The sequence below is a fragment of the Vicia villosa genome, linkage group LG2 (genome assembly GCF_029867415.1).
Source record: "Vicia villosa cultivar HV-30 ecotype Madison, WI linkage group LG2, Vvil1.0, whole genome shotgun sequence".
Lineage (NCBI taxonomy): Eukaryota > Viridiplantae > Streptophyta > Magnoliopsida > Fabales > Fabaceae > Vicia > Vicia villosa.
This window is the reverse complement of record NC_081181.1, coordinates 207,742,983-207,765,404: the sequence shown is the minus strand read 5'-3', so window position 1 is coordinate 207,765,404 and position 22,422 is coordinate 207,742,983. Positions and strand designations below refer to the sequence as shown.

General features: G+C 32.1%; 1 protein-coding gene, 1 long non-coding RNA gene and 1 pseudogene across 2 annotated transcripts; 1 reads left to right on the top strand and 2 right to left on the bottom strand.

The window, feature by feature from the left end:
• Positions 1–8,061: 8,061 nt before the first annotated feature.
• LOC131653722 (uncharacterized) lies at positions 8,062–9,123 on the top strand. The gene is made up of 3 exons (XR_009299134.1): positions 8,062–8,219; positions 8,331–8,636; positions 8,732–9,123. It is a non-coding gene; the product is annotated as an uncharacterized LOC131653722 (long non-coding RNA).
• A 113-nt stretch (positions 9,124–9,236) lies between these two features.
• LOC131653718 (probable terpene synthase 11) lies at positions 9,237–11,643 on the bottom strand. Its single transcript, XM_058923990.1, has 7 exons — positions 11,452–11,643; positions 11,070–11,334; positions 10,596–10,971; positions 10,287–10,505; positions 10,080–10,218; positions 9,745–9,993; positions 9,237–9,662 (listed from the first exon to the last, which is right to left on the bottom strand). The coding sequence occupies exons 1-7, from the start codon at positions 11,641–11,643 to the stop codon at positions 9,369–9,371; spliced, it is 1,734 nt and encodes a 577-aa protein (XP_058779973.1). The 3' UTR covers positions 9,237–9,368.
• Positions 11,644–19,290: 7,647 nt separating this feature from the next.
• LOC131653721 (probable terpene synthase 11) lies at positions 19,291–21,376 on the bottom strand (annotated as a pseudogene).
• Positions 21,377–22,422: the final 1,046 nt, after the last annotated feature.

The following is a 22,422-nucleotide window of genomic DNA, read 5'->3' as shown; positions in this document are numbered from 1 at the left end:
ACAGTCAGACAATTTTTTTAACACAACTTAATAGCTTATACAATCAGACAGAAACATAGAAACATATATCAGGGATATCATGTTGTTTCAGATCTATCCTCGAATACTCCCCCTGTCTTACAGAAATAATTCTTGTCACAGAGAACTAATTCTCCCCCTCAATCGAAAGAAAAAACTTTTCCTGGAGCATAAGAAAACCCACCTGAACTCAAGCATGAACTATCAAAGTTTAACTCTTTAGAAAATCATGCAGTAGAAGCAGCATAAATAACTCATAGCACAGTAGCCAAGGTTCTCCATAAACCTCAACAGTTAAGATGTTAGCACATCATTCACACATCAGCGGAAGCAAAAATAGCAGAAGCACCAATAGCAGCAGTAGCAGCAAGCAGCAACAAAGAGCACTAACTCTTAGCATGCCAAGACATGCAACACTCTTTACTCCTAAAAGGAAAAGAAACAAACTAGACTGCAAAACCTACTGAAAACTACTAACACACATATACTTCCCTTTTTAGCCAAAAATTGGCAAAACAAAATGAGTGTACAAAGACACTGGAAATAAAAAATAACAATTTTTTTTGTACTTTTCAGTTTAATATAAAATAGAAAAACTACCAAATTCTTCCACCCGAGTCCTTGTAGTGGACCCAATCTTTATGAGTATCTAAGTAAGAGTCTTGAACATGAGTTTTATTGAATGACTTCGTCTTTGACAAAAATTTCTTCCTTGTTACTGATGCTCCAGTACATGTTCCAACTTTGGACTCAATCTTCTTTGGATCATTATTCTCATCTTTCTTGGCTTTCAGCAAGAGATCCTTTTTATCCGCAACATTTAGTTTGATTTGCTCATGTTGAGTGCAACTTTAGAGGAGGAACAACCAGCAAGGTATTTTAAATGCAAAGATAGTTACCTTGATTGTAACGATTACTTGCTTGTAAAGACAACTTAGTTAATGAGAGGGTGTTTTTGAAAAACGCTAACTCCTTCTTAGAAACAGTGCACCACTCACCATAGGAGACATACACTTCCCTTGTTCAGCTTTTCTCTTTCCAAGCATTGACTAGTGAAAACAAATGTTCCAAAATTTGAAATGACATTATCTATGTCATCGGAACATGTTTCTCTGAATTTGTACGCATCACTAGATGAAAAAGGAAGATATGTTGTTGGCGAACTTTCCAGAAAAACAATTGCTCTGAGTCTTCAGCAGTACACAATTCCCAAATTATCCTTGAAAACTATCAAAGTGGATAGTCTCTAAGGACTTAAAAATATATCCAAGATTAGGATAAAAATTATAGCATGTAGTAAGGCTCTTGACAAGGAGATGATCAGTAAAATGATCTTTAATCTGCTATGCACGCTGACAACCTTAAATATTTGGACTTAAGACATTTTCTACAGTACAATGTTAAGACATTTTGTTGAACATTGTATTCCTTTTGCATCCAAAACAATTTGGGAGTAAAAACCTCCTTCAACATAATACTTAGCCCTTGTTGAAGATTAGAATTAGCTCATCGCTGATCCAAAGGACAAAAGTTATGCCTAAATAGAAAACATTTTCTATTTATATTATCATACTTGGCAAATAATTTTACTCCTAAATTCCCCATAATCATATTTTTCATCTTTGAACCAATAGGTGATACAAAATCCAAATAATGAATTCCATGAGCTCTGGAGAAAATATTTTTGACTTGGAAGTTATCTGATTTAGTGCCTGCTGGCCTTTTAGAATCAGTCTCAATTTCGGCGTGTCAATGTGTTTAGATGATGTTCCAAAATCTGATTAGACATCAGTCCCTTTCTCCATAATTGAACCATTGACTTTGGTTATGGAGCATACAACCATTTTTCCGTCAGCAGAGTACATCCTTTTGGTATCTTTGAAGGAGATGATGAAGATCTTTGATTTTTTTTAGATATGAATAACCATGGGATTCTTTTTAGAAAAATCATTAATAGCCTTAAAGGCAGGCCTTTGTTTGGCAAGTCTTCCCCTTTGTATTGGCCTAATTGGCTAGGATAGGAAGTTCTAGAACTTTGTCAACAATCTGATGTTACCATTTTTTGTATGACATTTGGGTTTCATCTTGATTTGATCATTAAACATGTAGATGAGCAAGTGGATTCTTGAGGTACTACATAAATAACAACTGTTTTTGAACTTAGCTCCCTTGTCAGTCTTCATTCATCTTATTTGTGACTAGACAATCTTCCTTAATGAAACTTTTCTTCATACCTTGGTCACACAGCTAACTTACTAGTCACTAGTTCTTTTAGCAAGAAGAATCTTGTCAAGACTAGAAAATCTTGTTCCATCCAGTTTTTCAATTGTCTCCACTTTTGACATCATAAAAAATGGAAGATGGAGTGATACATCGAGTTTATGACTCTTTTACTCCAGTCATGTGTCTAGAACAACTAGGGTCAGAGAAGATATACAAATCTTCTTTTGCAAAAACAAACTCTAAGGGAAATACATTCCTTGATTTTTATCCCTTGCTTGGTCAACCTTTGTGATAAATATACGTCTTGAGAGTAAAGTGTCATGTTATGCTCAAATTTTCCCACAAAAGCTTTCCATTGTTCTTAAAGAAGATTATTGACTCATTGTGAAGGGGATGTAGTTTACCACAATGCATCCATGCAAAGAAAAAGAAAGGTTGTTCAAACACAACACACAAAACAACTAGATGTTTTTCTCGATATTAAACATACATGATACATATAAATCAGGTTAAGATCCTCTCTCTCTATCTCTATCTCTCTCTCTCTCTCTCTCTCTCTCTCCATTTTCTTCATTATTAATGGTACACATATCTAAGACATATGACACATATTTAATAATTATTTAACTTTATACGTATAAAAGTTATAAAATTTTCCATTCATCTTAAGAATTGAAGAGGATCCATAACCATAAAAACCATTTTCAATAGGCATCCATTCATAAAGTTTAGTACCATATAACTATTAGCCATTAATATTATGTATGCTGTTAGGATGCAAATTCAAGAACTCTAACAAAGCTAATAAAAGCTCTAAAACTACAAGACAAATAAAACTAGGTTAAGAAAATAATGATAAAAGATAAATTTTGATTTCATTGATAATTTTTGTCATCTCCCAATGAGTACATATATAGTAGTAATGGACAGTAGCTAAAGGCCCAATAACTAATTAAAGCCCACCTCAATAATATTTTAAGGTCCTAAGAATATTCTAAAAAGCATTACAAATTAAATAACAATAATATAAATTCTACTTCTAATTAATCATAATCCTTACTATATCGTTGTTGCCCGACTCACATTGAACATTGTCCTCAAGGTTCTAAAAGAAGAAAAAAAATGCACCTGCAGTTCTTATAATTCCATCTGTTGAATTTGATGTTTTCTGGCATCTGTATCACCAAAAACTTTAGAGTCATGTTTGTTTCTCCAGAATAAACATTTTCTCCATTTGATAGCAAAAGCAAATCATCAAAGTTATTAAATGGGGCCGGCTTAGTATGCAATTTTGTTGTTGGATATGCAATATAAGCCACTGGAGACTTGGATGAATTGACGTGATTAAAGGCTTTTAATCCATCAAAGAAATTGATATGAGAAGCAGGAAGAACACGAGGATCAGCTATGATATCATTTCCATTATTTCCAGCAGAACAAACAACAACAATACCTTTCTTCGCAACATGGAAAGATCCAATAGAACCACTATCATTAAAAAAATTAGAAGCAGATCCACCAAGTGATAAAGACAAAACATCAACCCCTTCATGGATTGCCATATCAAAAGTTGCGAGTATGTCTGCATCAAAGCACTCGTCACCATTAATCGGAGACCACCAAACGTTGTATGACGCAACTCTCACTTTTTGTGAACCAAACATGATATAACCAAACCATTTTCCAAAGATAATGCAAGACCATCGTAACAAAAAGAACTGCATAATAACCTCCTCGTCGTACTTAAGAAGCAAATTTGCCAGCCCATGAGTTCTACCGGGATTGAAAATAAACATGAAATTTGTTAGTAGCATTACCGGGAATGTGTTCATAGTCATCTTCCCAACATGTTGCAGACTTGTGTTTAAAGTAATAATATTTTCTTTGGGAAGATAGAGGAAAATGAAGTCCTTTTTTGGCATTTGATCAAACACCTTGCTCGCACTATTCAGGTAATTCATTTGACAATATGTGTTGAAGATATTAGTCCCATGAACAGAATAATTGTAAGCAAACAAAGCCTAAATCATTGTCGTGGTTGAAGGTAGCAGTAAGAATGGACCTGGATCGAAAGGCAATGAGAATTAAAAGAAGCCATCTATTTTTGCAAACTTTGTATGTGTGTGGAAGAATTTTTGTGCACGTTGCAAGTTAACAACGATAGTTCCAATACAAGTAGCATCAGATTCAACAAGAGCATAAACAACATGAGACGTAGAAGAAGCAGGTTCATGCGTCCTTTCTCATTCTGCATGTCGCTCTAAATCAAAAACCAGCAATTGGTTCATGGATGTAGCAGTTGGTTCATAGATAATTCTAAGAACTTCAAGGCCATCAATCCTTCCAGCATCCTTTGTAGCAGTCCTTTGTGAATCATTGTTTACCTCTAAAATACAAAGCTGATCAATATTGTTGCGCAAACCAAACTTTTGGAACTCGATATCTTCTTGATGCAAAAGACTGAATAATTTGTCTTTCCAAAATATAGCACATCCATCGTTTTCTTCTCCTGTGCGAGCCTTGTAAGCACTTTTAAAACCATTGTTCTGAAAAAGATTGTCTAAATCATCAAAATGATCAACCTCCTAGAAATAGAGTATACTTGCATTATAGCTATTAATCTCATCAAGTATAAGCCTCTTGCGTCTTCCCAACTCCAAAAAATATCGTGGGATATTGGAATACAAATCCATATGATTTGATGCATATTCAACACCAAGTATATTGTATGAAACAACTACAATCGTATCATTCGGAACATCCTTAAACGACATAGAGGCTCAATTCTAGAAACCATACTAGCCGGAAACACCATCGACAGAGAAGCTCGTTTCAACGAAGCACAACCACATTGCTTCCGATTTTGGCATTTACCAACAGCGCATGGGAATTCGACAGCCCGGGTCGACTCATCTTCATCGATTTTTGAAGATTTTCGAGTATTATCACCATTCAAACTCGCATCCTTATCATTATCCTTATCAACAGTTCCAATCACAGTCTCAGTAGAATGCATTTCCTTAGAATCAACATCCTCATAATCGTGAGAATAATGAAAATCGCTCCAATCAGGGCCTTTGTGTTTCAACATCTCTAAAGAGAAGAATTTGGCAGCGTTTCGATCCGACATTTTATCAAACAAATGGTGAGTTGGTTCAAGTGGCAGCCATCCGTGTGAGGAGCCTTCGCCGTCGAATTTGGTGGCTCTGTTGGATTCTTCGGGTTCGTCACGGTCGAATTCTGCTTCCTCGCCGAAGACTAAAAGCGGAATAGCTCCTCCGCGAGCTTTGTTTGCAGTTTTCCAGAAGGGATCTGGGGAAACTATTAATGGATCAGAGAGTTTTGAAACGGTAGTGCCATTGATGCGATTGGGATGGTTGACGAAGTTGCGCTCAGAGATTTGTTGTGGAGGCTGATGAGGGAATCTCCCATCGTCGTTTGGAAGAGAAGGGGTAGACAAGGTTTGGGAAAAGTAGTTTCCATGGATTTGATTTGTCCGTAGCTTGAATGAAAAAGGGGATTTAAGGGTTTTTGTTTATAGAAGAAAGAAAAATAGATCCGGAGGTACTGTAAATTGGAAAGGTTTTGAGACTTTTTTTGAGATCTTTTCTTAAAAGAAGGATGAGTCACTTGGAGATACTTATCAAAATCTCTTCTATTTCTAGAATGAGTTTGATATTGATGACAAATTGTGGAAGAGGTGTTTGTTGGTTGGAAATGTTGATGATAATTATTGTAGTCATATGAATAAGGAGATGATGAATAGGATGAATATGGGTTAGGATTAGGTGGATGTGGTGAATACCCATGATTTGGATACAAACTTGGTGATGATGATCCAACATGAGTGTAACAAGGTTTAAAAAGTTCCCATGGAAAGGATGGAAATGAAGATGTGGTAGGAGATGTAAAAGAAGGATTTGTGGGATAGGTAGAAGGAATTCTCCATGGATGATATGAAGGTGCATGATAAGGATAATCCATAGGAGGATTTGAGTACATGGATGAAAGCACCAATTGTTAGGATGCAAATTCAAGAACCCTAACAAAGCTAATAAAAGCTCTAAAACTACAAGACAAATAAAACTAGACTAAGAAAATAATGATAGAAGATAACTTTTGATTTCATTAATAATTTTTGTCATCTCTCAATGAGTACATATATAGTAGTAGTGAATAGTAACTAAATGCCCAATAATTAATTAAAGTCCACCTCAATAATATTTTAAGAGCATAAGAATATTCTAAAAAGCATTACAAATTAAATAACAATAATATATTCTACTTCTAATTAATCATAATCCTTACTCTATCATATATATATATATATATATATATATATATATATATATATATATATATATATATATATATATATATATATATATATATATATATATATATATATATATATATATATATATATATATATATGTGTGTGTGTATATTCTAATTTTGTTATCATTCTAAAACCATCACTCAATGCATGAATGAGGAAAACTAATCTAGCAATAAATAGAGTTTAAAGATAATTATGAAAATGGGAACAAAGTAAATGATAAAACAAAGTACAAAATAGAAAACCAAACTACAATAATTAGAGAGAAAAAGTTAGGCATGTTATGTCCTCATCAAAATGAAATCATTTGGTGTAAATAATGAAATTTCAGAAGGTGCACTCCCTCCTGTATATGCGGTTCAGCTCATGGTTGTTGGTTTGAGTACGATTCGTCCTCTTCCACATGTTATCTACATTATTGATGCTCATGTTTTTGAAAATTTTTACATGTTTATTTTGTGTAGTCTATGCACGATGTATATATATATATATATATATATATATATATATATATATATATATATATATATATATATATATATATATATATATATATATATATATATATATATATATATAGCTCCATTCATTTTAAACTTATTTTAAAAAATCAATCTAAATTTCGATTTGAATAGTTCATTTTCACAAAATAGAATCAAAATACAGTTAACAATATTTGAGTTTTTTTTTTGTGGTGTTCGATATTCTGAATTTATTTACAGTTTTTATTTAGATCGGCTATAATCTGAACACACAACTAATTATAAGAATGTTAATGGAGCGAGACGAGATGCATATTCACTTTGTCCTCGCCTTGAAATCTATTCACCATCTCCATTCTAGAACTCCACTCCCAAAAAGATTTTGTCATTCATTCTCGTCCTTGCAGATCCCACGACGGAGAGTTCTATAACCATAATAAATTAAAAATAAATTTATTTCTTTTGATTAAATTAATAGAAAAAATTTAATAAATTATCACAAAAATATAAAAACTAATCTTTAAATGTGAATCTACAACTTTGACAATCCTTAGTTCATAATCATGAAAGTCTTAACCACCAAGATTTTTAAACTTCAAAAAATTTATAATAATAATTTAGATTTCTCTCTTTTCCTAACATCACATATACATTTTATCTTTATAACATAAAAACAAAAGAAATATAAATTTAAAATTATATCATTTTTTATTTTAATTTATGGCAATTAAGACGGACCAGAGACTCTGCATGATGAAGGATATATTATTTATCTTTGGCCAGTGTCATGACCTTTTGGCACGAAGGCTTGGGAATATCGAATTTGATTTCTAGTGGAAACAATAATTGGCCAATGTCACAACCTCTCGACACGAATTCTAAATTATTAGGGTTTATTTCAATAAGAACCAGAGTACGAAAAGGAAAAAAAAATCTTTGTCAGAAAAGAGAAAAGAAAAGAAAGTACAATTAAGAGTATAAATAAGAGTATTAATTCGTCCAAATAATCTATGCTTGCAAATACAATGGCCGCTACTATTCAACTTAGAGTTTCATCATATTTCACTAATCATTCACGGATCTTATCGCTTCAAAACTCAAACTCAAGGATTCTGCATAGTAAATTATCGATCAAGTCCATTGCTTTTAAAGAAAAGGTAGTTTTAACTAATCTTTCTCCTGATGTATCCTCTTAATTTCGTCAAAATAACTTCTAAATATTAGAGTGAATTGCACCTACCTTAACTACCTGTTGTTGTTGCTGTTAGTTGCCACCTTTACAAACAGATGACAAGACCAGAAATTTGGAGCAACTCAAAAGAAGAAGCCGGGAAGCATTGTAAAACTCGAGTGATCCTATTGAAACAACGAAGATGATTGACTCAATCCAAGGGCTAGGAATTAGCCACCATTTGGAGGATGAGATCAATATACAACTTGAGAGAATATGTGATTGGGATGCTTCTAGAAACCTCTTTGCAACATCTCTTCAATTTCGTTTACTCAGACATAACGACCGACCCACTTGTTCTGGAGAAATTCTTCGATTATGGGATGACTTAGGAACTTCAACGGTATCTCGCTGATTACTACTAAAAAAAGTTGAATCTCAAACGAAACTTATAAATTTAATTTAGATAAATAATATATTACTGATTTTTATGTTCAGGAATCAGGAGGAACGGAAAAGAGGGGATAATGCTTCTAGAATAGAATGCTTGATGGGAGAAAATAATATTACAGATGAAAATGAAGGAAGGAAACACATAAGGCTGTTCATAGGGAACTTGTGGCGAGAACTCAATGACCTTGCCATGACCAAAACCTTGCCCTTATCTGTTGTTAAAGCTTCTTTTAACATGGCTAGAACTGCTCAAGTTATTTATCAACATGGAGATGATAAAAGCACTTTTACTGTTGATGATTATGTGCAACTAGTCATTATGGTGAAAAAGCATGGTAAAACATTGAGGAGGGATATTCTTACTCCAAGAGTAAGTGTAGAATAGTTACTCCAAATCGATTGAATATAATCACTATTTTGATCTTCATATTTTCTCTTTATTTCACTCTTTCCCTCATTTCTGGTATAGAAAAAAAGCTTGTGCTCTAACACATCTAAGTCCAATGTGTTTAACAGACCATATATCACTTGGATAGATTCAACCAATATATAACCAAATAAATCTTCCTTCAAATTGGTATTGTGAATTGCATCTACTAGAAAAATATTCATGCATTTTTTAGTCACTACACAATCTTATGCAACTTTATACAACACACAATTGATATATAATTTTTTCATCTCAATGGCTAGTAGGCAATGATGTGAAGATCAATGTTTGGACATAATCATCAACAGTAAAAGTGCTTTTATCATCTCCATGTTGATAAATAACTTGAGCAGTTCTAGCCATGTTAAGAGAAGCTTTGACAACAGATATGGGCAACGTTTTGGTCATGGCAAGGCCATTGAGTTCTCGCCACAAGTTCCCTATGAACAGCCTTATATGTTTCCTTCCTTCATTTTCATCTCTAATATTATTCTCTCCCATCAAGCATTGTATGCTGCTAGCATTATCCCCTCTTTCTTGTTCCTCCTGAACATCAAAATTTAAATTCAACATTTTACAATTTTTGTCTATAACTCAACTCTTTTTTAAGTAGTGATATGAGAAATACCGTTGAAGTTCCTAAGTCATCCCATAGCCTAAGAATTTCTCCGGCGCAAGTGAAGAGTCTAGGATACGGTCTCATCATGGAAATGGTTTCCTTGGATAGACCATCACCAATGAGGAAAGCAGCATGCACCATAGCCATACATGATCCAACAGAAATTGCTCCATTATCCAAATATGTCCTAAAACTTGGCAGATATCCATTATTGAACCATTTCGCTTCTTCCAAATATGCATCAAACATGTCCATCCACTACATAAATTAAACACTAGTATCTAATTATAAAATTCTATAATGCTATAAATAAGTAATGGATAATTGGATATTCATATTCTTACTGTTTTTTTTAAGTAAGAAACAACAGTTAGCCCATGTTCTTTCAGAATTCTATATGAAATTTCATTTGTGGTGTTATATAATGCCATATAGGATATCTTCATATACTGAGGAAGTTGCTCCATTGAATCAAGGTCCCACCTGCCAAAAAAAAATTATTAGCTCCCTAGTTAATTATGTTCAATTACACGCCAATTATATATGCATACCTTTTGATTGAATTTGTGAAAAGAATAAGTTCATCTAATGTTCCATAATTGTCAAAGATTTCGTCAATAACATCCAAAATGCATATGGTTTTTGTAAGTTCAATACGACAATTTGTATAACATGGTTCTGGAAAAGTTCCCACTGTCCATAAGAAGCACTCTGTTGGTCTATCTCTTGCAAAGCTTAGTTTGTCTATAAGTCCCAACTCTTTCCACCACCTAAGAAAAACAAGTAGAATTTTTATAAATGGCATTTCTCGAAACATATTGTTTACATTATGGTGTATAATCTTGTATGCATTAAGTCACCTGCATATTTCTGCTAATTCTCTTCGATGTAGTGATTGAGTCATATCAAAGTCTAACTTTGCCAATTCCGTAAGAGCTGGTATTTGGTTATTCGTTTGGCTATATTCATCCATGTAATTTTTAGCTTCTAACCTTGCCATTCTTAGGTGCTTTGGAAGTGTTAAAGCTCTATCAATGTGTTTACCAACCTCACTACTAAGGTGTGGGATTAACTCGTTTAAGCGAGTCCTTGAAAATTTCAATGCTCGCTTTAATATTTCTTCATCTTCTGTTCCTAAATATGATGCCTCATATAGGCTCATCATACCATGAATATCTTTGGTGAGTGACTCTTTGAAATCACCATCACTCTTGTCTAAAAATGTTCTAAATATGTCTGCAAATGCAATCAAGGTATCACATTAATCAAAACATAAGAAAATTTAAGGGATATATATATACATAAATTTCACCCTAGATGCTAGTAGAATATACCAGAACATGTAGGCCAACCATTATGCCTAAGTAAACGAAATTTAAGGGATGTAGCAAAGAGGTTTCTAGAAGCATCCCAATCACGTATCCTTTCAAGTTGCATATTGATCTCATCTTCCAAATGATGGCTAATTCCTAACCCTTGGATTGAGTCAATCATCTTCATTGTTTCAACAGGATCTCTCGAGTTTAACAATGCTTCCCGGCTTCTTCTTTTGACTTGCTCCAAACTTCTGTTCTTGTCATCTTTTTGTAAAGATTGCAACTAACACCAACAACAACAACATGAAACATAGTTAAGTTAAGTGCAATTCACTCTAATATTTAGAAGTTATTTTGACGATATTAAGAGGATAGATCATGAGAGATTAGTTAAAACTACCTTATGGTCCTTATCTTTAAAAGCAATAGACTTGATCGATAAATTACCAAGTATAATCCTTGAATTTGAGTTTTGAAGTGATAAGAACCTTGATTGATTAGTGAAAGTCCAAGAATTGCGACAAGAAAGTGAGGTTGTGAGATATGATGAAACTCCAAGTTGAGTAGTAGCAGCCATTGTATTTGCAGGCATAGATTATTTGGACGAACTAATGTTCTTATCTTAGTTCCTTGTATTAAACACTATTGTCAATCTAACACTTATTTATACTCTTTTACTTTCTTTTCTTTTCTCTTTTTGATGTATAAAAGAGTTCCAATAAAAAGGATGTCAATTTACATAAGATAATGTGATTCTATGTGAAGATTGTCGTTTTTGGAGTTTTAAATATAGAGAACGATAGGTGCGGGAATCGGCCAAACCGATTATCAGGAGCGTACGATCTAGCCTACATTGATTCACGTCAAATCAGACTTTTTTTAAATAAAAATATTTTAGTCTTTTTTATCAATCTATTTAATTACAAAGTCTAAACCACATATCATAAAAAAATTCTTTTAATCTTATTAGGTCTACCTATTTAAATAAATAAAAATAAATATATTATTCTTATTATTATTATTATTATTATTATTATTATATTTTATTTATATTTTAAAATAAAATACAAAAGTAAATCTTAGTTATCTTCGAGAATTTATGGTGGTTAAGACTTACATGAGCTTGAATTAAGAATTGTCAAAATAATAAATTCATATTAAAATTTATTCTATTAATTTAATCAAGTGAAATACAATTTTTTAAAATTTATATTACAGTTATAAAACAACTTAAGAATCATACTGATACGCGGGGATGAGAGGATAAAAGGACAAAATCATCCATTAGCAAAGATTTGGACTAAGAATAGTGAATGGATTCGAAGCGAAGACAAAGGCGAATATGTAGCCTGCCACGCTTCATTAACATCCTTATTATTACTTGTGTTTAAATTAGGTTGAAAGTGTAATTTTTTGTGTCAAAGCAATTCAACATAGTCTATTTTTTGTCAAAATCATTAGCGTTGAAGTAAGCTGTCGATTCGAGGTTGAAATTCAAGTTGGAGGTATTTTGATTCTATTTTGTGAAAACGGCTCAATTCAGGTTGAATTTTAGATGTATTTTCCAAAACAAATTTAAATTGATTCGATATATATATATATATATATATATATATATATATATATATATATATATATATATATATAGATATATTTAAAATTATATATTGCATTAATTTATTATTTGTTAACTTAGATTTTTTATACTATTTATTAGTTTATTTTAATCTATTTTTTTATTCTTTCATTTGTTTTGACTATAATAGATTTTTTCATGTTTTAATCACTATGCCAAATTTGTCTTTTAGCAGCATCCCTACTAAAGCGCTTTTAGGAAAAAGCGCTGGTATAGGTTTCGCTAAAAAAAACATGCAAAAAAAACGCTCTGAAAGAGGGGGGTTACGAAAGCGCTTTCAAAAAGCGCTCTTATAGGGGGGTACGAAAGCGCTTTCAAAAAGCGCTCTTATACGGGGGGGTACGAAAGCGCTTCTCAAAAGCGCTCTTATAGGTGGATTTATGAAAGCGCTTTCAAAAGCGCTGCTACAGGGGGTAGGGTACAAGAGCGCTTTTCCCTTAAAAGCGCTGGTATAGCTATGTCTACTAAGACGCTTTTCAAAAGCGTTGTCATAGCCTTTTTAAATTAAAATTTTTAAAAACAAAATTTGATATTGCGCGTTTCAGAATCCCTAATTCATCTTTTTTCTCCCATTGACGCTAACTGCCCAGAAAACCAATCTTCCACAAATTCAACTTCAAATCTGCAAAAGCCATTCACCCAAAAAACCATCGTCGCCCCCACTTCGTCTCCCACAACTCTGTATATCAAAGCTCTTCACCGCCGTCGCCGCCGTGTACCATCTCGCCGCCGCCGCCGTCATCTTCATGTATGTCAACTTGTTTTCTTTTGCTTTATTTGTAATTGTTTTTGTTCGACTGGCTATGTTATGATATGAACTACTTACTGCATAATTTCTTCTTTGTCAATTGTTTGATATATTAGATTTAGAAGTAGCCTGCATTTTTTTCTACAAAGTGGAACTGATCTGCACATGCCAAGAACACATATTAGTCAATCTGATAATACTAATCTTATTAAAAGAATCCAAGGTGGTTTGACTTTAGGATAGACTAAACAATTGTTATGTCTTCAACAAGTCCAATTCATATCATTGAGTTATTTGAATTGTAATGGGTAGTTCAATTGAGGGTTAACTTGTCTACACCAAATGATTATTAAGAGAAACTGTGTTCACTTTAATGTTTTATGATTTTACTTGATTCTAAAATATGAGCGAGGATTCTTTCATTTCTTTAAAGGAGTAGAGTTTTGAAAAATGGAGACCTTTGTTACTAAAGTTTGTTTAATTGTATAAACGCATATATGTTTGAAAGTGATAATATGTATTTTGTGTAATTTGATTTCTTATAATCTCAAAGCATTACTAATTCGATATTTATTTCATTTCATATTAAAAGTAATGTATGAAAAAAATTAAGATTCTATTTTAAAAAGATAGCAACAAATAACAACTAAGTAGGTTGCACAACTTAACTTCATAAGTTATCCATGCTTTTATCTAAATCCGATTATTAAAAATTTAAGCATTTATAATAGAGTTACCTTACAATAGAATCCACCTGTCTATTCTTTTTATAATACAATTTTCATGTTTTACTTTTAAAAGTCTAAGTCACTTAATCCTACTAGTGGTTATGTTGTAAGTTAGTTATAAAGTTAGACTGTTAGTTGAGGTTAATTGTTAGGACTGATGGACTAGCCTCTCATTTACGAACCAATGTATGTTGAACAAGCCGTGGTACACATGTATGCATCTGTTCTTTCTCTTGTTTGTAGTTACTAGCTAATTGATAATTGATTTCATATCATTTTAAATAATTGAGTTCTAGATTGGGTTTATTTTGATATTTGTTAGTAGTGGTGTATTTAACTGCATCGTGTGTGTGTTTAATTTTACAGTTACTTTGAAGTCTCTGGTTTCTACTTGTACAACGCCGATTCAAACCTACCCATCTCCCACATCAAGTCTAACTCAAGTTACTATCCCTTTCTTCTTGCTTATAGTTTGTTGTTTAATTTTCTGCTTATAGTTTATTGTTTATGGTTCTATTTAATTTCAATTTAGTGTCTCTCAATCAGTTTTTTGGTTTGTGGACTTATATTACCTTGAAATAAGGTAATGTCTTCTTTAAGAAATTTGGTATTCTTATTAGGTATTCTGATTAGGTATTCTATTATTCACACTTTATAAGATCTCATTAGGTATTCTGATCAAGACATAATGATGATAGCTATTTATTATCTTGACAGAATTCCTTAGTACCTGATAGAGAAACCAAGAAGCATTTGTTTAGCTTAATTAAGACATGGATAAGACATGGATGAATTCAAACCGATTGTTGAAAGAATACGAGAAAGGGGGTATGGGAATTCGTTAAGTTTGCGGTTGCGCACTCCGAAGACCCGATTCGAATGCCGTGTCCTTGCTTGGGTTGCTGTTATGGGGATAAGGTTGACAGGGATAAGTTGGCATCGCATTTACTACGGTTTGGAATTGATAGAAGTTATACATGTTGGACAATGCGGTTTGGAATTGATTGAAGTATAATATTGTTGATGTTACAGATTTAGTTTGTTTGACAGGAATTATAATGATGTATATATATAATTTTGGATATTAATTATAATGGTATTATATTAGTATATATATATATATATATATATATATATATATATATATATTGTCCTACCTATGGTTGAAAATATATCGTCGAAAATATATTACAGGTCGAAAATATTACAGGTCGAACTAGGAGGCTTAAATTACAGGCTGCACTTTAAAATACCTCATTTAGCAACGACAACGTTTTTAAAAAGCGCTCTTAAAGGGCCACATACGAAAGCGCTTTATTACAAAAAGAGCTCTTAAAGGGCCACATACGAAAGCGCTTTATTACAAAAAGAGCTGCCAAAGATTATAAAAAGCATAAAAAATAAAAAAAACGCAACCTACGAAAGCGCTTTTGGAAAAGCGCTCTTATAGGGGGGCTATCAGAGCGCTTTTTCCAGAAAAAGCGCTCTCATAGGGGGATATCAGAGCGCTTTTCTGGAAAAAGCGCTCTTATAGGGGGTGCTACCAGAGCGCTTTTTCCAGAAAAGCGCTCTTATAGGGGGGTCTACAAGAGCGCTTTTCTGAAAAAAGCGCTCTTATAGAGGGGGTCTACCAGAGCGCTTTCAAAAGCGCTTTTGTTACCTACGCCAGCGCTGGCTTTGACAGCGCTTTAAAGCACTTTTAAAGCCCAAAATAAGCGCTTTAGAAGACCTTCCGTGTTGTAGTGAATATTAATTTTTAATATATTATAAATTTCATCAAACATAATATTTTTAGTATTTTTGTAGTATTAATAAAAATATATAAATTATAATTTAAATATTTAAAAAATCAATCCAAATTAATTTGTATAATAATGAATCAAATAGGATTCTTTTAATTAGTCATATAAAATCAAATTGAATTGCAAGTAAGCTAATTTTTGAATTGGATGAGTTGTTTTTTCATCTCAAAATCAATTCAAAGTGCATTGCAAATACATCATGCATAAACATAAAAGACACAAAATAACGTGTAAAATTTTTTCCAAAAGCATGAGCGTCAATAATGTAGAAAACATGTGGAAGAGGATGAATCGTTCTCAAACAGACAACCACATATTAAGACTCTATCACGCATCCGCCTATACATGAAGAAGTGCATGCACTGAAATTTCATTATTTACACCAAATGTTTTCTTTTTGAGGACATGAGCCTAACCTTTTTCTATAATTAGTGTTGTTTGGTTTTTGAGGAAGACATGACAAGCCTAACTTTTTTCTATAATTTGTATAGTTTGGTTTTTTTGTTTTTTACTTGTTTTTATCATTTACTTTGTTCCCATTTTCATAATTATTTTTAAACTCTATTTATTGCTAGATTAGTTTTCTTCTTTCATGCATTGAGTGATGGTTTTAGAATGGTAACAAAGTTAGAATATAATTGTGCATGCATACATAATATCAATTAGGGGTGGTAAAATAGGCCGTGGCCCGTCGGGCCGGCCCGCGCACCCGCCAAAAAATGGCGGGTTGGGATTTTAGGCCCGCCGCTCGCCAAAACCCGCCGCCCGCCATATCCGCCCCGTTAAAACTCGCCGTCCGCCAAAGTCCGCCCTCCTCCAAAACTCACTCTTTTTTTAATTAATTCAAGTAATTGTAATTCTTGATGGTTTATTTTATACAATTATTTATTTTAAGTAAATTTGTTAAAAAGTTGCCTTTATAAAAAATTGTTTAAAAAAAAAGTAAAAAGTTTAATTAAAAGGTAAAAAAAGCATATTAATTTATTAAAAAAAATAAATAAAAATAGGCGGGTAAGCCCGCCGTCCGCCAACCCGCCATCTTAGCGGGGCGGGCATGACTTTTATGCCCATTTTACTTGGCGGGCATGTCCGCCCCGCTCGTTTTTTTGACGGGAATAAGGCGGGGTGGGCGGTGGGCGGTGGACGAGGCGGACGATCCATTTTGTCACCCCTAATATTAATGATTATAAAATATTCTGAATGGATGCTTGTTGAAAATGATTTATATATAACATGTATATTTAGGTTTTGCTTCGCATGATATTTTTAAAATTTATGATTTAGAGTTTCTAAGTATTTATATGACAATAAGACTTTTTTTATAACAATTTTTTAAATACCAACAACTCATAGTTTATTTTCATATGGTATTTCACATAGCATTTCAACTTATATTTTTTTTCACTTATATTTTTATTATTTTAACTAAAACTCATTTTTATTCTTTATAATTTTAAGTATTTTAAATATACATTTTAGTATTAATTTATGAATTAAATATATTTTTGGTTCCTCTAAATATAGTCAATTTCATTTTTAATCCTTTAAAAAAATTTCTTCAAAAAATAGTCCTTCTAAAATTTTCCGTCCATATATTTTGTCCCTCATGTCTAACACTGTTAAAAGAAGCTGACGTCGCACGCCACGTGGCAAAGCCAGCATGGAAAATGACATGTAATACCAGGTGCCGGATTCAACATCACACTTGAACTCATAAATTTTCGTAGCTAATCGGTAGTTAAAATTGTATCTAATTTGTAGCAAATTTATTTCAAAAAGTCTGGTTTTAGAAGAATTTAGTATGCATGATAGATAGAATAAGAAAGGATTGAAAGAAGAGAAATAGAAAAAGCATTGTTGTAAAGATTTGCATGATAGATATACCTAGAAATAACCCAATGTTAATAGTAAGTAATGTTGGTTGTGAGTCGGTATTCGGTTTCTACAGAGTAGGTATTATCAGGATCCTTTTCCTTCTGAACAGGGTGGTTATATAGTGAAATTGTACTTAGTGTGGGAGGATTGGAGATAGTTTTGGTAATGGCTTGATCGAGGAAATTGTGGAAATTAAGGAGTAGATGAGTTGCAGTTAAGTTACTGAAATTTCATAGTGAGAGTGGTGAGCTGTTGTTGTAACCAAAATTTTCTTTACAGATTTTATTTTTAATTAGTTTATTGCTTCACAATCAATTTGCATCCTATCATTAGGATATTAACTTAAATTGGATTCATTCGAAAAAATCAAAAAAATATGCACCGCATCATTTGTCCATTTAAAATTGTGTTCACTCAGAAAATTAAAAAATGTATAATATAGGTTCATTTTATATTTTTGTCACTAACCATTTTGATTAGTAATTTTAATTTGAGAATTCAATTTCATTTGAATTTTGAAATTAGAATTATTAAGTCATTTGTATATATTTTATTTTGTATTTTTTATTATTATTTTTATTATAAGTGCATTTTAATTTTAGAATTCAATTTAATTTAAATTTTGAAATTAGAATTATTAAGTCATTTGTATATATTTTATTTTGTATTTTTTATTATTGTTTTCATTACAAGTGCAAATCAAAGGAGAGGTTCATTTGTTACAAAGTGTCCAAATTCTAAAGCCCATTTAATTATTTGTTGGTCTAAGTCATTTTCAAGCCATTAACCATAATGTAAAATTTTCAAGCCAAATTGTTGGGGTCCACATGATTGCACAGTGAAAATCCTCAATTCAATTCCACTATCTCACATCTTTTAGAATTCACTAAAAGACAAAAGTTCACGATTTTTTCATTCCTCACCAAATCACTCGTTTTGCACTCCCTCCACTCATCCCCGTTACGCCGGTCCCGAAATTTTAAAGCTCCAGGGCAGACAAATAAATGGACCCCTAAAAAAAGGTGACGTTTTATTCGCCTCCAAAATGAAGAAGAATCTCCCAAAGAATTTCAAAGTCTCGAACCGGTAACACTAAGCACCGAACGCAATGGTTAAACCACAGGGCTACGCACAACAAGTTGTTATTTATTTTCTCTAAATCATATATATTTTATGGTTTCAGTATTATAACTTATTAACTCCACCCCAAAAATTGAGGCCCCATTATTTTGAGGCCCTGGGCTGTGGGCCTGCTTGCCCTGGCCCTACACATACACCAAATTTGCTGTCCAAACCTATGTTGTTGTCCCTGCACAAAGCAGTCCAAACTTTCCTCTAAATGGCAATGCAAAATCTGCATCAACAAAGCCTTTTGTTAGCTTATGCAGAATGGGACAATAGGGAGAGAAGAAGCAAAATTCATACCTACAAACTTGTTAACCAAGTTTTGATCCAAATGAAAACTTCTGTATGTAACTCAACTCTTTTTTAAGTAGTGATATGAGAAATACCGTTGAAGTTCCTAAGTCATCCCATAGCCTAAGAATTTCTCCGGCGCAAGTGAAGAGTCTAGGATACGGTCTCATCATGGAAATGGTTTCCTTGGATAGACCATCACCAATGAGGAAAGCAGCATGCACCATAGCCATACATGATCCAACAGAAATTGCTCCATTATCCAAATATGTCCTAAAACTTGGCACATATCCATTATTGAACCATTTAGCTTCTTCCAAATATGCATCAAACATGTCCATCCACTACATAAATTAAACACTAGTATCTAGTTATAAAATTCTATAATGCTATAAATAAGTAATGGATAATTGGATATTCATATTCTTACTGTTTTTTTTAAGTAAGAAACAACAGTTAGCCCATGTTCTTTCAGAATTCTATATGAAATTTCATTTGTGGTATTATATAATGCCATATAGCATATCTTCATATACTCAGGAAGTTGCTCCATTGAATCAAGGTCCCATCTACAAAAGAATATATATTAGTTTAACATTTTAATTATAAATTTCAAAATAATTCCCTAGTTAATTATGTTTAATTACCTTTTGATTGCATCTGTGTAAAGAACAAGTTCATCTAATGTGCCATAATTGTCAAAAATATCATCAATAACATCCAAAATGCATATGGTTTTTGTAAGTTCAATACGACAATTTGTATAACATGGTTCTGGAAAAGTTCCCACTGTCCATAAGAAGCACTCTGTTGGTCTATCTCTTGCAAAACTTAGTTTGTCTATAAGTCCCAACTCTTTCCACCACCTAAGAAAAACAAGTAGAATTTTTATAAATGGCATTTCTCGAAACTTATTGTTTACAATATGGTGTATAATCTTTTATGCATTAAGTCACCTGCATATTTCTGCTAATTCTCTTCGATGTAGTGATTGAGTCATATCAAAGTCTAACTTTGCCAATTCCGTAAGAGCTGGTATTTGGTTATTTGTTTGGCTATATTCATCCATGTAATTTTTAGCTTCTAACCTTGCCATTCTTAGGTGCTTTGGAAGTGTTAAAGCTCTATCAATGTGTTTACCAACTTCACTACTAAGGTGTGGGATTAACTCGTTTAAGCGAGTCCTTGAAAATTTCAATGCTCGCTTTAATATTTCTTCATCTTCTGTTCCTAAATATGATGCCTCATATAGGCTCATCATACCATGAATATCTTTGGTGAGTGACTCTTTGAAATCACCACCACTCTTGTCTAAAAATGTTCTAAATATGTCTGCAAATGCAATCAAGGTATCACATTAATCAAAACATAAGAAAATTTAAGGGATATATATACATAAATTTCACCCTAGATGCTAGTAGAATATACCAGAACATGTAGGCCAACCATTATGCCTAAGTAAACGAAATTTAAGGGATGTAGCAAAGAGGTTTCTAGAAGCATCCCAATCACATATCCTTTCAAGTTGCATATTGATCTCATCTTCCAAATGATGGCTAATTCCTAACCCGTGGATTGAGTCAATCATCTTCATTGTTTCAATAGGATCTCTCGAGTTTAACAATGCTTCCCGGCTTCTTCTTTTGACTTGCTCCAAACTTCTGTTCTTGTCATCTTTTTGTAAAGATTGAAACTAACACCAACAACAACAACATGAAACATAGTTAAGGTAAGTGCAATTCACTCTAATATTTAAAAGTTATTTTGAGAGATTAGTTAAAACTACCTTATGGTCCTTATCTTTAAAAACAATAGGCTTGATAGATAATTTACCAAGTATAATCCTTGAATTTGAGTTTTGAAGTGATAAGAACCTTGATTGATTAGTGAAAGTCCAAGAATTGCGACAAGAAAGTGAGGTTGTGAGATATGATGAAACTCCAAGTTGAGTAGTAGCAGCCATTGTATTTGCAGGCATAGATTATTTGGACGAACTAATATTCTTATCTTAGTTCCTTGTATTAAACACTATTGTCAATCTAACACTTATTTATACTCTTTTACTTTCTTTTCTTTTCTCTTTTTGATGTATAAAAGAGTTCCAATAAAAAGGATGTCAATTTACATAAGATAATGTGATTCTATGTGAAGATTGTCGTTTTTGGAGTTTTAAATATAGAGAACGATAGGTGCGGGAATCGGCCAAGCCGATTAACAGGAGTGTACGATCTAGCCTATATTGATTTAGGTCAAATCAGACTTTTTTTAAATAAAAAAATTTTAGTCTTTTTTATCAATCTATTTAATTACAAAGTCTAAACCACATATCATAAAAAAAAATTTAATCTTATTAGGTGGCCTATTTAAATAAACAAAAATAAATATATTATTATTATTATTATTATTATTATTATATTTTATTTATATTTTAAAATAAAATACAAAAGTAAATCTTAGTTATCTTCAAGAATTTATGGTGGTTAAGACTTACATGAGCTTGAATTAAGAATTGTCAAAATAATGAATTCATATTAAAAGATTATATTTTTTAAAAAAATTTATTATTGTTTGAAATTTTTTCTATTAATTTAATCAAGTGAAATATAATTTCTTAAAATTTATACTACGGTTATAAAACAACTTAAGAATCATACTGATACGCGGGGATGAGGATAAAAGGACAAAATCATCCATTAGCAGAGATTTGGACTAAGAATAGTGAATAGAATCGAAGCGAAGACAAAGGCGAATACGTATCCTGCCCCGCTTCATTAGCATCCTTATTATTTCTTGTGTTTAAATTAGGTTGAAAGTGTAATTTTGTGTGTCAAAGCAATTCAACATAGTCTATTTTTTGTCAAAATCATTAGCGTTGAAGTAAGCTGTCGATTCGAGGTTGAAATTCAAGTTGGACGTATTTTGATTCTATTTTGTGAAAATGGCTCAATTCAGGTTGAATTTTAGATTTATTTTCCAAAACAAATTTAAATTGATTCGATATATATATATATATATATATATATATATATATATATATATATATATATATATATATATATATATATATATATATATATATATATATATATATATATATATATATATATATATATATATATATATATTTCTTTAAAATTATATATTGCATTAATTTATTATTTGTTAA